At 40.9% G+C, this 15,920-nt stretch overlaps 1 protein-coding gene across 1 annotated transcript in view; it reads right to left on the bottom strand.

Moving 5' to 3' along the window:
- Positions 1–2,812: 2,812 nt before the first annotated feature.
- The window catches only part of LOC309559491 (cytochrome P450 2A13-like), a 70,468-nt gene continuing 57,360 nt past the window's right edge, over positions 2,813–15,920 (bottom strand). The window contains exons 4-6 of the mRNA XM_082262765.1: positions 10,495–10,682; positions 5,387–5,528; positions 2,813–3,210 (exon numbers count right to left, since the gene is read on the bottom strand). Of these exons, the coding sequence (XP_082118891.1) occupies positions 3,029–3,210; positions 5,387–5,528; positions 10,495–10,682 (512 nt within the window). The 3' untranslated portion in view covers positions 2,813–3,028. The remainder of the gene's footprint in view (positions 3,211–5,386; positions 5,529–10,494; positions 10,683–15,920) is intronic.

The following is a 15,920-nucleotide window of genomic DNA, read 5'->3' on the forward strand; positions in this document are numbered from 1 at the left end:
AGCGACGTAGCCCTACATCACTCTGTCTGTGAGGGGCTGACTGCCGACGTGAATAGTCGTGCGGCAGTCGACAAAAAATGTAGCTGTATATTTCTTGTTACTACCATAACCTACCATCAAAGAACAACCCAAAATAAATTCTCCTGTTCCTGACAATCACAGCGATACCACATATATGTATGTTATTTTGTTGTACCCATAGTGCCGCCCAGAATCAATAGTGTGCATTTTTCTTTTTTGTCCTCTGACACTGATACTAATTAAAAAAAAACATATTTTTTTTAAATCCTGCATAAAATATACTTACCCTGACTCTGACCTTGGAACAATGCTTGACCCAAACACTAACCCTGGCACCGACCTAGATCAAACCTTGATCTAGGTTTTATTTTCTTTATTTTTTTATTTTATTATTATTATTATTATTATTATTATTATTTTAACACACACTTTTTGTTTCTCTCTACAAAGAGAGAGGAAGATACAATATATTTTTCCTCTCCATTAATAGAGAGGAATACACAGGGACGGGCTTCAAAGTGACTGATCACTGTGGTAGCCAATCAGAGGCTACGGCATCAATCAGGTGACCCTGTCACTGTGCTGGGAGTGCATTGTGTGGAGTGCTCCTTGCACAAAGACAGATACACATAGATTGGGCCCCACGGTGAAAAAGCCCTGTCCAGTGAGGCCGCATATATGTGTTCTGTTGGCAGAAAAGGGTTCATATCACCACCAGCCACCCTTATACTTACCTGTTCATATCCAGAAAGATAAGGCAAATATTTACAGAAAAGATATTACAAAAAAAAAAAAAAGATATAAACAACAGTAAAACAAACAAGACAAAAAAGTGAAACATACTTTAGTGCACTTTTCCTTATTGTTTGGTTCCATGCAGAATCCAATTTTTGTCACTAGCTTTCAGAAACATGACTATCTCACTATCCTTAGTTTTGTTTTAAAAGAAGAAAGCTCAGAGCTGAAAATGCATCCATCTTTTCTGGTCCATGTCGAGGGCATTCACAGAATAAACACAACCAATCAAAGGGTCTCAGAGGTGTGCTGAAGGGGTGTTTTAATGTCAGTGTAGCAACCTCCTAGATAGGTGCTAGAGAGAGAGTATAGTTTTGGATCTTTTCTGCTTACCAGAGAGATTGCCAGGTAAATCTATATTGTTCTCTGCCTGCTCAGGTGCAGCTCAGTTTGCCTGAAGTGTTTCACACTGGTTCAATATGGAGGCATATTGGACACTGGGAGGAAACCTGATAAATGAGTGCACAGGCATTTAGTATAGCCCTGGTGATTGGCAGAGGAAAGTGCATTGGTGCATGCTGGAATATTGTATAAATCCCAAGGGTACATGGGTATTTCAGCTGGAGAGCGGGGTCCCGGAGGGAAGGGCGGCTGCTCCTCCTCTGTAGAAGTTGCCATGCGGCCTCAGGTGGTCGACCTGAGGGCCTGAGAGTCAGAGAGGAGCTAAACTTGGATGTTCTGCAGAGCTGACTAAAAGGGAGACACTGGAAAGGATCTGATTCTGCCTACAGTGAGTAAAGATCTGTGTCAAGGGGCCTGTCCAGAGAGGGCCATCCCTCAGTCAAAGGGGTGCTAGAAAGTGTCCTGAAGATAATGTAGTTGCATCAAGTCTGCTGCTCGAGAGAGCAAAAAGACATAACCCTTCCATACAAGTGGCAGTATGGTTAAAGCAGTGTGACTGCTTCCCCAAGTAACCTGGTGAGGCCAAGTGAGAGTTGTCAACTGTAAATCAACTGTCAACTGTAAATCGTTCAAGTTGGAGTATCCCACCATTCCCTTCTCCCATCCAAGTTCCACAATAAATATAAAACCAAAACCCCTGGACTGCGTATTGAGTAACGAGCCATTGGGAGTAAGGATGAATGTCTGAACTGTCCCTAAGTGACTGTCTTCAGGTAAAGGAGGCCCAAGAAGTCATCAGACAGCAAGCCCTATGGGGAAAGTGCTACACCAGTTTTTCTAAATATATCTTTATTTCCATCTTACAAGGTCATACAACCCAACAATCAACATATAATTGAACAAATTAAAATAATGATTCATTAATCAAATAAGATATGGATATTTTGTACATTTCACCTTAGAAGGGCTGATGTGTTTTTTTAGCCTATTGGACCTTGTGGCATAGACGTGTTTGATGTCTAACTGGTTGGCATCTCCCATACCACCATATCTCTACCAGTTTTTATGATGGTAACTGCATGACATCAGTACTTATTGAGTATGGATAGCATTTTGACTCAGATATTTAACCCCTAGGTGCCTAGCGCACACAAATATGCATCCTCCTGGCGGCCAGGCCATGGCACATCGGGGCCACTTATTTGCGTGCATTAGCGCCGATAGAGCGGTGCAGAGAGCGCACGGCTTGCGTGCTCCCGGCGGCTCACAAAAGGCTCCCGATCACTTCTTATGATTGGGAGTTTTTCAATCACGTGACCGCCATAACAGCCAATCATGGCGGTCATATGGTCACAAACCCCACCCCACCCTGCCTCTTGGGGTGCCAAACCCCTTAAAGGGCTGACAGGAGCCGACACAAAGGGGTTAAAATAGCCAGACTCAGGATATTATCTATTTTATTGAATGATGAACAGTGGTTGTCTAAGTAGGTGTCAGGATCTATTTTCTTTTTTTTTTGGTCTGATTTCTAATGATGTGTTTGGTGCTGTATCCCCAAAAAATATACTAAACTTCAACTTTAAGATTGCTGTGCCTTTTTGTCAAAGGTGTCACCTTACATGGTTGCCTAGTATAGACATTGGATTTAAAACAAAACATTTTGGAGAAAAGAGAGTGCCGCTGTGTTCAGTATGATTCACTATTCAGTCCACACAGTTTGGGGTTCATCAGACCTCATTATTATCACAGCTATGCTTATACGTTAGATTGTCAGTTGGTGGGTTCCTACAAAATCCTAATATTTATTTGTCTTAGTTTATAATTTCCAGGGTGACTTTCTTATCACACAAATGCCTCCATTGGCTCAGGCTCAGCGTGGGATAAAGCCTATCTTGAAAGGTCTTGGAAAATTGGAAAACCCAACCATCTGTGGTGAGATGTCCAACTCTTTGATGTCTACTGGTGAAGTAATATCAAAGCTCTGCAGAATTGTGGTGAGAGTGAGGAAAATTTCCTGACGGGCCAGTCCATCTCCTAAGCACATTCGCTTCCCTGGGGGGGAGAAGAAGATATGAAAGCATTTCAATTTTACAAGGTGACCATGGATGGAAGAGGCATGTAAAGACTATTCTAATCTAGCCCAATTTTATATGGAGTTTTATTTATTTTCAAAGCTAAATAGATTTATTTTTTTGGAGGGGTAGTTGCACAACATAAATTAATGTGTTAAAGAATAAGTTCTTCTTTGGAACATGTTACATGTTCCACCTATATTTAGGGTTCAAGCTCCTGCCTCCCCTGCTACCCGATCCTCCCTCCCTGTAACAGCGGGCGGGGGGATCTTCTCCCCACACCTGCTGTCACAATTTAAAAACAGTGCCACCATGCGGGGCTTTGCCCATACAGCTGCATTATTCATTCACAGTGCTCTATGAATAAATTAACTACATCAACAACCGGCCTCCGAGGCCCTCAGCTCGTAGTTCTCAATGAAGTGTGAGGGAGCTGGTGAGCACTCTTGTAGTCTATTAATTCTTCCTGCCATTTAGTGACTACCTGCACATACAAGGTACAGGCAGACAACTTGCCGAGAGTCTGCAGGATCCAGTCATTGCACCTGTGATCTTCTGATTGTGGGTGCATTTCTTTACAGGCTCCTGTTTTAAAAAATTAAAAAAAAAAAAAAAAAAAAAAAATATATATATATATATATATATATATATATATATATATATATATAAAATATAAAAATGTAGAAACGCAAAGACACAATCTCCAATGCAATTTATTACTTAATAAAAAAAGCTAGGCCACACAGCTTGAGGAAGGGCAGGGATGCTTGAAACTGTACAGTCACTACGTTCACCTAATTTTGTGTGAAGATTTTGCATGAAGTTAATAATTTTATTGGCGATTGTGTCCTCACATTTTTACATTTTTGATTGGTGAAAAGATGGGAGCCCACTGTGACACCTCTCCTACAACTGAAGCAGACATGAGAGGAGTGATATATATTTAATAGAGTTTACCTACCTTCCACCTGCTGTATAGTGAAATGACGGCGGGCTGAATTCCCTCTCATTCTGGGGTGCTGTCATGACATCGCCCAGTGCCCGCTCTCGCAGCTCCTTATCTGTGTGATCAGCTGTGTCCAATCACAGCCAATCACATGTAAATATGGAAGTGCCATTTATGCGCTCTCCTCGCATCACACTGACAGAGTGTGATGCGAAGAGAGCAATTCAGCAGCATCTCCTCGCAGGGGAGACTGTACAGAGATAATCAGGGCACTGATCATCAGTGTCCTAATTATCAGTGCAGCCCCCATCAGTGACACCAATCAGTGCCCATAAGCAACACCAATCAGTGTCCATCAGTGACACCAATCAGTGCTGCTGTTTAGTGCCCATCAGTGCCTGTTCAGTAAGTTCTGCCCATCAGTGCCGCCCATCAGTGCTGCCTATCATTGCCCATAAGTGCCGCTTATCAGTGCCACCTCATCAGCGCATATCAGTGAAAAGGAAAAATTACTTATTTACAAAATTTACTGACAGAAACTAATAAAAACAATTTTTTTCAAAGTTTTCGTTTTTTTTTTTTTTTTTCATTTTTTTTTAGCAAAAAATTAAAATCCCAAAAAGTTCTATTTGTGTGAAAGAAAATGCTAAAAATGGAATTTGGGTACAGTGCTGCTGTACTAATTGTCATTTAAAGTGTGACAGCGCTGAAAGCTGAAAATTTGCCTGGGCAGGAAGGGGGAGAAAGTGGTACTAAAGTCCCTTTTTTTTTGTTAAAAATAACAAAACATGTCCTACTGACCTGCTCTGTGCAGTTGGATTTGCACAAAGCAGCCCAGATCCCCCTCTTCTCAGGTCCCTCTTAGGGGATCCTGGCCTCTCCGTCCTGTTGAGTGCCCCCACAGTAAGCAGCTTGCTATGGCGTCACCTGAGCTGAGCCGCAGCTCCGTGTGACCCGGCCCCGTCCCCTCAATTTAATGGTTTGCCACGGGAGCCAATGGCGCTTCGCTGCTGTCTCAGCCAATGAGCAGAGAGAGTCCCAGACAGCCGAGTCTCTCCTGCAACATCACTGGATGTTGGTAATTATTAGGGAGGCTGAGAGGGGTGCTGCTGCACACAGAAGGCTTTTTATCTTAATGCATAGAATGCCTTTACAACCACTTTCATGTTTGATTTATGTGAATTTTGTGAAATGAAAGATTATCTTGTACCTGCAGAAAATACTAGGAAGGCCTCATTCTTTTTAAAGCTCCCATTTTCATCTAAGAACCGCTCTGGAGTAAAAGCGAATGGATCGGAAAAGTACTTTGGATCACGTAGAATGAAGGACAGGGGGACAAATACATCTGTACCCTGCATAGAAAAGCAAACAGAAATAGTCAGGGTACCGCAATGTTAAGTGAGGTTAAAAGCACTTGGAATCTAACAGACAAAATAAGTCCCAGTACGCAAGGAAGAACCTAAAAGTTCCTAATGCAAACATCGGTAATAGCTAAACCTAAGCCCATTGCCCTCCAAGTGGTTCTTTAGTCTAAAAAAAAAAAGAAAAACAGCTACAAATACTGTAGCTGCTGATGTTTAATAAAAGGACTACCAGGGATCCAGTGCCATCCTCACCCGTGCTAGTTCTTCACTAGTCTTTGGGTGCCTGGAGCCAGCATCTTAATTGTGGGAAGCTGGTTGTGACTCCATCATAGCCGGCTTCCCACTGTGCATGTGCGAGATGCACTGCACTTTGTGAATGGTTCTAAGGCTTTCTGGGATCTGTGACGTGTTTTAGAAAGCTGTGGGCAGGGAGACGGGGGGGGGGGGGGGCAAACTTCAGAACTGTCAAAGCCAGGTAGTCACGCCCAAAAAAAAAACAAATATGGTAGAGGAGGGAAGAGGAGGCAGAAAATTTGAACTTTCCCTTTTGGGTAAAGTTCCACTTTATAGCACAACTAGTCAATGAAGCCACCTATCCAGGCATTGGACCAATAATGAGACCTGTAAGTTGGGAGGCTCCAGAACTCCCAAGGGCCTTCCAAGCAGGTCAAAGTACAAGCAACTAAATGTGGTGCCTGCTTTTCAAATCTGTTGTACACGTTAGTGCACTAGGGGCTAATCCAATGTCTTCCTATTATAGCAGCAGCTGAAAGAACCCCACAATCCCAGTTGGAAGATAAACCTAAACAAAAAATCAGTGCTCACTATCAGCAATCCTGGATGAAATCCTAAAAGTCCCAATCCGTAAAGATGTCCTTTCAAAAAAATTCTAAATCTTTTCCAAGTCCAATGTTGACCAAACAGCTTCAGCAACATCCTCTCTGGTTGTGAATCCCTTGTAGTGCTCCACTCAAGAAGGTGAAAAGAAGCTGAAAAAAGAATATGCTATATAGTGTAGTTAGTATGTCTAATCCAATTGATGTGTTTAAAATAATGTGTTTTTATTGTGATTACATCAAAATCATAAAATAATTTCCACTGATTCCAAAGATGTGTTCTTGTATACATAATGTACCCTTACCCTCATATTTCTCAAACAGAGATTTCCATAACACTTCAATGTGGCTGTTTCTCTGTGTGTCTCTATCTCCCCTCCAGGAGAATTCCTGTTCCCCTCTCCAGATTGTTGTTGGAAAGAAATGTAAGTTTAATAATGCGCCATCAATTAGTCCTCTCTGATGAGAATTCCTCGCTTTTACATCCAGAAAGACACATAAAACCAGAATGCTATTCAGTAAGCGCTGTTATCATGGATATAATTACATCATCAACAATCCTTCTGATCCTCCATACTCCAATTTTAAGACTCTCCCATGCAAAACATTAAAAAGGGCCCATAGCGCAGGAGTACAAGGTAAAATCCAATGTTTAATATGCAAAAACCTACTTACAAACAGCAGCTTGTAAAAATGCCTATAAACCTCATTTAAGATGACTGCCATGGCACTTCCGGTGTATGTATATGCCACTTGCGCATTTGACGTCCTTTCCGATGCATTTTGTCCAATGGACTTCTTCCCAGGATGTGGGTTCCTGAGAAGAAGTCAATTGGATGAAACACATCAGAAGTGACGTCAGATGGCTGAAGTGATGAAATTCCGCTCAGGAAGTACTGTGGAGGCCATTTTGAAAGTAGGTTTTTGCACATTAAACATTGGATTTCAACTTGCACTGCTACACTATAGGCCCTTTTTTAATGTCTTGCATGGGAGAATCCTAACATTGGAGCTTGTTGATGATACATTTATATCTATGATAACAGAGTTTACTGAATAGCATTCTGGTTTTATGTGTTTTTCTGGATGTAAGATAAAGGAATTAATTGATGGCACATTATTAATTTTACATTTGCTAACAGCCTCAATCTGGAGAGAGGGGAGGAGGAATTCTTCTGGAGGGGAGATAGAGACACAGAGAAACAGCCACAATGTAGTGTTATGTTTGAAAAATATGAGGGTAAGGGTACATAACACATCTTTGGAGTCAGTGGAAATGATTTTATGATTTTGATGTAAGCGCAATATAAACTCATTATTTTAAATACACCAATTGGATTAAACATACTACACTGTATAGCATTTCTTTTTGTGAGCTCTTTTCAAATTCTTGAGTGGCACACTACAAGGGATACAAACTATAGACAATGTTGCTGAAGCGGTTTGGTCTACATTGGACTTGGAAAAGATTGAGAAGTTTTTGGAAGAAAATATTTATGGATTGGGACTTTTAGGATTACTTTTAGGGTTGCTGATGGTGAGCGCTGATTTATGTGTATGCTTTTCATATCTGCCAGTGGTTCAATATGTTGTACATAATCACACACTTTATTGGTACAAAAAGCAAAATCCCCACATTTTATATTTTAGGGCACCTCCCCTGTTCCAGATTGTCCCTGGGTGCCCCAAACTGCCTATAAAAATGTGACTTTTCGAAAGCTGAACAAAAAGACCTGGCACCCCTTCCCGAAGCTATCAAGCCAGACATGCATGATTGTAAACCCATAACAAGGGCTCTTCGTGCATGCATCCCCCTGTTATGTTGACACCAACCCACATGGCCTTCAGAATTAGGGGGTTGCTTTGAAAGGGCTTCTACCAAAAAATACTGGTCCTCCGCACAAAGCACCAGCGACCGGTGCTTATGGTATGGGTACTGGGCTTTTTGACATGCCTGGTGGCCAGAAGGGATGCTGTCAAGGGAAGACTTTAAACCACTTACCTCACCCCACATGGGAGGAAAATATGTGGTTGGTCTTAATTTGTGATCTGGTTTTAGGGTCTCTCAGATCTCTTACTAGCCCACCTTGCATGTGAAAGTAACTAAATATAAACAACCCACATTGATTACATTTTTTTTTTCATCTATTTTATTAATATTTACCCTTTAGGTTTTTAAGTCAACCGTTCAAGTGTTGTGCATAAACACAGTTTTAGTACCATGGAGTTATTTCTGGCAAAATGATCTACAGGATAAATGTTAGGCAAGAGATTCCCTAATCAACACAGTCAGTGTTGATGAGAGAATCCCTCCCGCGGAGCTATTGCGTTCTCCTGGCGGGGAGAGCCGTCCCTGTCAGGAGAGCACAATGATTACTGCTAACAGATACAGCCGAAGGCAGTAATTGCATGCTAAAAATCCGACATGCTGGTTGTACCCAATTAGCTGGCTCATAGATGGATCGAATCTCAGACAATCCTTGATCCATCTATGGCCAGTTTTAATCTTAATTGGTACTATGGGATTTCATGGCAGTTTGCATGCAGCTGCATTTGCCTGGTGCACATTTATCCTATTAGATCTCACTTGGGCAAGCTCACAAAAAGTGAAGGATAATGTCCTCAATGGGATACAGACAGCAAAGAAAAAATAAAGGTTGATGGGGTTCTGACCTCTAACTAAAGGGCCCTTTCACACTGCTCAGTTTTCCAGTTAAAGTATAGCTAAAGGCAATACTTTTTTCAGTTTAGGATAGAGTGGAGATAGGAACCCCTGTCTGTGTCCCTGTTAAGAAGATTCACCCTCTCTAGTGGTCCTGTTTACTATTATCATTGAAAATGAAAGTAAACAAAATCCCACATTTTGGGTTGTCCCCAGAAAAGTAATATAAGGGAAATCTTCCAATGGGGACACTAGTTATTGCGACCTAGGGGTCCCCAAGAAATTTCTTTAATTTGCAGGGATTTCCTCTCACTTCCAGTTTGGCTATAGGACACATAGTGAATGGAAATCACTGTAATGGGACACAGATGGTGAAAAAAATCTGACAGTGGTTATTACTAGAGATCGACCGATTATTGGCAAAGCCGATATATCGGGGGTCGATCTGCACTTTCTCCGATTTGCACTTTCACCAAGGTGGCCGATATTACCGATATTTCGGAAAGTGCTTGTACCGGAGTGATGCCTGCAGCTAGAGGCATCACCCCGGTACTGGTGTCCATAGCCGATGATCAGCTGTCTTGTAATGACAACTGATGCGGCTGAGAAGCCACTCGGCTGTCATTACAAGGAACAGGAGGGGACGCCCCCCCTCCCACCTTCTGCGGCTCGCCCGGGTCTCCCGTCCCACTGGGAGACCCGGGCAACCATCCTGCACGACCGCCGAAGACCCGATCAAAGCCACATTCGGCTCTGATCGGGTCTCCATGCCAAAACCCTGTAGTGATGTCATGACATCACTTCCGGGTACTGGCACTAGATTAAAAAAAAAACGACAGCATTCAAAACAGCCAAACTTGGTGTTTTGAATGCTTTTAAGTGCAGAGGAGGGGTTTGGGGTCTTTTAGACCCCCCAGATCCCCCCACAACAGTACCTGACAAAAAAAAAAACGATATCAGTCGATCACTAGGTATTACCCTCCCTTGCTCTTGCCAAAATGAAAAAAAAAAGTTTTGCCTATAGTTCTACTTTAAAGAAAGAGAAGAAAAATGCATGAAGAACACATCTCTTTAGTTCCTGAGGAACTATTTACACCGGTTAGTTGTGTTTCAGTTGCGTTTTTAAAAATCCTGCTTAATACATTTCATTAATACATTTTTGGTGCGTGTATTCCAGCTTATATAGGGTCCTTTCACACAAATACGTTTTTGATCAGGTTTTCACTTAAAAAAAGCAGAAGATTATGCATATTTACCAGGTTTTTACAATAGAGAAGTGTGAAAGCAGCCAGAGTTCCATAGGATTCAAAGGGATCTTCCACTTTTTTTTTTTATTTAACTGAAAACTCTTTTAAGACTGATCAGTGTGAAAGGGTCCTAAAATCTCCAAAATACAAATACGTTCTGCCTAGAGATACAATTAGGCAAATAAGCTATCTCTGCATTAACTATTTACCTTGGGAATAGTAAATCCACGAAACTGAGTACTCCTGGAGACCTTATGTGGCAGGTTCATGGGCAGCACATCAGCATATCTGTGGATTTCATGAAGGACGGCATCGGTATAAGGCATAGATTCCCTGTCTTGGGATACTGGTAATCGCATCCTTCCAATCACTTGATCAATTTCCTCTTGTACCTTAACTAACATAGATACTTGGTCAAAATCAGTAAAAAAAAAAAAAAATCAACCTTTAGCTAGAATATTAAAGCAGATCTTCACTGCATCTGATCACCAGAAACCAAAAAATACAATTTAATTTATTTTTAATATTGAAAGCAACCCTCCCCCAAACCATCCATGTCTCCATGCTTTATTTTTTTGAGAAATCCCTTTGAAAAATACTCCCTAGCATTTCTGGTCATGGCCATCTTAAGTAAGGGCAAATGATTAATGCAGCATTTAACTCCTGGAATTGATGTGCCCTTAGCTCAAACATAGATTTAGGAGAGTGTGCTTAGCTGAGATAACCTCTCCTCCTCTCCTCCCCTCCGGGAGACTCATGGGATGAATGACAATTTGCCTAGATAAGAAACCAGAAAGTACCTGAAGAAATGTAAAAAAAAAGAAAGAAAAATGTAAAAACAAGTAAATATGATATATCCTCCCATCTATTTACTAATGCTAGCAGCATGACGATTAACAAATAATCAATGTTTATTGGGAGAGTGAAGCTCCACTTTAAAAAACTCACTAATAAACTAAAAATATTCTTAGAATCACAGCTGGGAAATGAACAACAAATTATACTTACAGTATTTATCTCTTCTAGAGTGTTTCTGTGATGCAATGGGGTTTATTTACTAAAGCTAGAGAGGGCAAAATGTGTCACGATTCTGTAGAGAAACCAATCAGATTACAGGTTTTATTGCTAAAGTTTAATTAAACAAGCTGAAGTTAGAAGCTGATTGGTTTCTCTGCAGAATTGTGACAAACTTTGCCCTCTCTAACTTTAATAAATAAACCCCAATGCGTCACATTTTCTGTTACCTAAAGAGCAGTTTTATAGAAAGTTCTAGTAATATACATAAAAAGAAAAACCCCAAATGTCAATTTGTCCATAAAAATAAATATGATGGATCTAGAGGATGAAAAAAAAAAAAAAAAACTTTTTGCTTAACCACTTCCCGACCACCCGCCCCCTTTTTACTGCGGCAGGGTGGCTCTCCTGTGCAAACCAACGTAGACCTACGTTGGTCACGTGCAGGAAGGTAGGGGGCGAGCACGTACTGCCGGCGGCACGCTCCTGCCCCCACTTGGCAGCAGGGAAGCCGATGCACGGGTCAGGCGGCTCCAAGTGCCGCCTAACACCCATGATCACTCCCCGCTGAGAGAGAAAGACGGTCAGCTGTTGTAAACACAGTGGCCATTCTTCTCCCTGAAATGGTCACATAGCTCCTGTGATCCTTCTATATAGGATCACATGTCTCTATGGTCATTTCAGAAGCCACGCCCCCCCCACAGTTAGAATCACTCCCCTAGGCTCACATTTAACCCCTTCCCTGCCCATGGCATTAATACAGTAACAGTGCATATTTTTAGCACTGATTACTGTAGTAATGTCACTGGTACCCACAAAAGTGTCAAAAAATTTTAGTTAGGGGTCCGATCTGTCCGCCGCAATGTCGCAGTCCTGCAAAAAAACACAGATCGCCGCCATTACTAGTAAAAAAAAAAAAAAAAAAACAATAAAAATTACATAAATCTTTCCCCTAGTTTGTAGACGCAATATGCGTATTGTGATTTTTTTTTTTTTTTACCAAAAATATGTAGCAGAAAACAAATTGGCCTAAAATGTTAAAAAATTTTGATTTTTAAATTTTATTTTTTGAGAATGTTATATAGCAGAATGTGAAAAATATTTGTTTTTGTTTTTTCAAAATTGTCGCTCTTTTTTTGTTTGTAGCGCAAAAAATAACAATTGTAGGCGGGTCGGCGTGATCATGTGATCGCCTAGCGGTGATCCTCCTCCTCTCACCTCACCCACGCTGGAATTGGTAGAGAAGGCTCTACACAAGGAACTCCCGCGGCTCAGCGAAATATAGCCAAACCGAAGCCTGGTGAGCGACCTACGGGTATCCACCTCCTCGGACACGGAATTCGGAAGGGAAACCCTGATACAGGGAACTCCCGCGGCTCAGCGAAATATAGCCGAACCGAAGCGGCTTAGGATGGAGTTGAGTTGGGGCCCCGCTGGCAGCCTAAGTACATGCCGGAAGCTGAAAACACGGCATACAATATATAGAGTGGATCGGCAGCCGGAGGAGTAGTGTTGGGGATCGTCACTGAGGCTTGGCCACCGGAGCAGGTGCAGACAGTGGGTCTGAATCGAGGACTGGCTCCCCTTAATAGCAGTCAGGAACAGACTGTGAGCTGTCAGCTGGGCAAGCATCGGGGGAGAAGCGAGGCAACGTTCAAAACCCTGGTAAGAAAACGAGCCCAAGAAGTGGAGGTAGGAGGCTTCTCTGTATAAATTCATTCATATGAACCTGTGATATAAATAAACAAATGGCTATAAACCTATGCTGCATGACATTAATGTAAAAGTGAGAACATCAAAAGGCTGCAATATATACTCTTCTATGCAATAAGGCATTATATAGTCACTATACCTTGCATAAAAATTTGGAGAGTGGGGTGTTGCACAGCCGGAGCCCCTGAAAGCGACTGTGCTGAATGAGGAGGTCAGAAAGGTGGATTTAATACTGAACATCCCAATTGTTAAGAGAGCACTAGTAAACTGGACTAAATAAGATATTCCTAGTCCATATGGAGAGGGAATCTCACCATTAAGACGATAGAGCTAACGAGCTAACGAGCTAACGAGCTAACGAGCAAACGTGCCAGGAGGAGAAGTAAGTCAGTTTAAAAGGAAACTGAATAGAGGACTAGAGAGGCTCTCTTATAAGTATTAAGTATCTCCATTGAATAATGTGAACGGGATGCAAAATATAAGTAAAAAGCCTAAGACCCGATCAACAGTCAAGGTGCTCACAGAAGCTATGCAAGGGAGTACACTACAATCATACTTTCCCCCAGTACAAGGGAAGGAGACGGAAACGGAAAAAAAAAATTGAACATCACACAGGGAAGATAGTGATAAGTAAGGAACATATTATCAACAGCATTGAAATGGCAACCTCGACAAAAACCATAGCTACACCAAACACTGTGGAAGAAATACACCCGATAAATAATATCGTTGAAACAAATCCAAATACAATGGTCAACACTGAAATCAGAGACCTTAGAGAATTGATAAAAGCTCTCCCCACCAAAATGGATATAGAGTCTATAATCACAAGAATGGAGGAGAAATATCATAAAGAGATACAGGAAGTGAAAGGGGAAGTAAAAGATATTTCGAATAGAGTACAAAAAGGGGAAGATAATATATTGGATATAACAAGGAGATTAGAGCATGTGGAAGAAACCAAAGAACTATACATGGAGAGGACAGTTTCAATGCAATTACAACTGGAAGAGATGGAGGATAGAAGTAGGCGCAGTAATATAAGGATAAGAGGACTCCCTGAGAGTACGGAAGAGGAAGGGGAAAATTTAAGAGAAAAAGTCAAGAAGTTAATAATGAAAGTGCTGCCGAGTTAACCGCCAGTAAATATAGACATTGAAAGAGTACATAGGATTAATTTGCCCAGACATCCAGAGGGGAAAAGACCCCGGGATGTCTTATGTCGATTGTTGAGGTATCAGCAAAAAGAGGAGCTACTACGGAGAACTTGGGATCTGGGGACTATTGAATATGAAACAAGTAAAATTAAGATCTTACCAGATGTATCAAGATCTACCCTCCAACGAAGAAATATTCTGCGCCCTCTGCTGGATATAGTTAAAACAAAAGGGTTCACGTATCGATGGGGGTACCCATTTTCGGTGACTATTCGAAAGGGGCCTAGATCACATACATTAAGGTCCCCAAAAGACTTGAATGAGCTTTTTACATTTTTGGAGATAGAACCTACGCATATACCCAATTGGCTAGTGGATATTCCTCTGGGTCAATACACTCCAATGACAACTTCAGACAGAGGGAGAAGATAGGGCCGATAGGAGGAAAACAGAAGAAAGATGGAAAAAGATGTTGAAAGTTTGACTTTCTCCTAAGAATTATAGACCACATTTTGGGGGGAAAGCCCCGGGATATGAGTCCTATTTTTTCTTTTTTTTTTATCCCCTCTTTCCCTCTTAATTTTTTTTTTTTTTTTTTAGGGGAAGGTGGAAGGAACATATCCACCTCTAATGAAGTAAGGTTATTACCTTATCTGTTTGGGGACGATGGAAGGAACGAAAACTAAAGTAGTTAGAAGGCCCCCCTTTTTTTTTTTTTGGATCTATATGGATCCACAGGTTGTATTATTGTGTGAATCACGAGTATTTATATTTGGGTTGGTAGATGTTACATCAATTGTATTGGGTTTACTCACAGATTATCTTATTATGCATGAGACACTTGAAATTATGATTTTTGAAGATATAACACTTCTTTAGGGATTGGGGAGGGTTTTTTTTTTTTTTTTTTTTTTTTATACTATGTATAAAAGATCGACACTTGTATTTTAGATGCTACAAATATTCTCACTAGGTTTATTCACAGATCACACTATGTAGGTGACAATGGTATCTATGATTTTGAAGATAAAATGCTCACTGGAAGAGGGGGGGAAGAGAGGGAGGGCTCTTCCACCTTTTCTTCCCTTTCCTTTCTGTTTACTGGGATCCTTTTTTTTTTTTTTTTTTTCGGAAATAAGACTCACAGATTATTCCTGAGACACTCATACACTTATTTTTATTTAAAATGTTTTTTTTTTTTTTTTTGTTGTTTTTTTTTTTTTTTTTTTTACACAACTTTGTTTCTTAGGAAATAAGACTCACAGATTATATTATTTATGAGACACTTATACACCTATGTTGGTGATGATACAAACATTTTTTTTTTTTTATTATTATTTTTCTGGGCTAGAGACAAACAAAGATAATTCTCCCTTCCGATGACTAAAATAGGAGGTGGAGGAATGATCTTTAAATATAAGATAAAGATAACAAGGTGATATAGAATTACTAGTAACAATTATTTGGAAAATTACCTCCCCCGAAATATACTTAAAGGGATAGTGAGAAAGTAGGGGATTATGAGATAAAGAGGGAAAATAAAAAAGGTGTAGGGACTAGATATGGGAATGAATAGGGGTGGGTGAGGTGGGGGGAGGGATCGGGGCGAAGCATAACATTAACTCCTGACTCGAATCCCAAATAGGAAATATTGCTCTAAGGTATAGGAGGTAGTGGAGAAAGAGAGCATAATAACGAATAGTTAAACAAAGAGGAATTTTCCCTCTTTCTAGGAGGGATTAGAGGGGATA

The sequence above is a fragment of the Pelophylax lessonae genome (assembly GCF_965119305.1).
Source record: "Pelophylax lessonae genome assembly, chromosome: 7".
NCBI classification, from domain to species: Eukaryota; Metazoa; Chordata; class Amphibia; order Anura; family Ranidae; genus Pelophylax; species Pelophylax lessonae.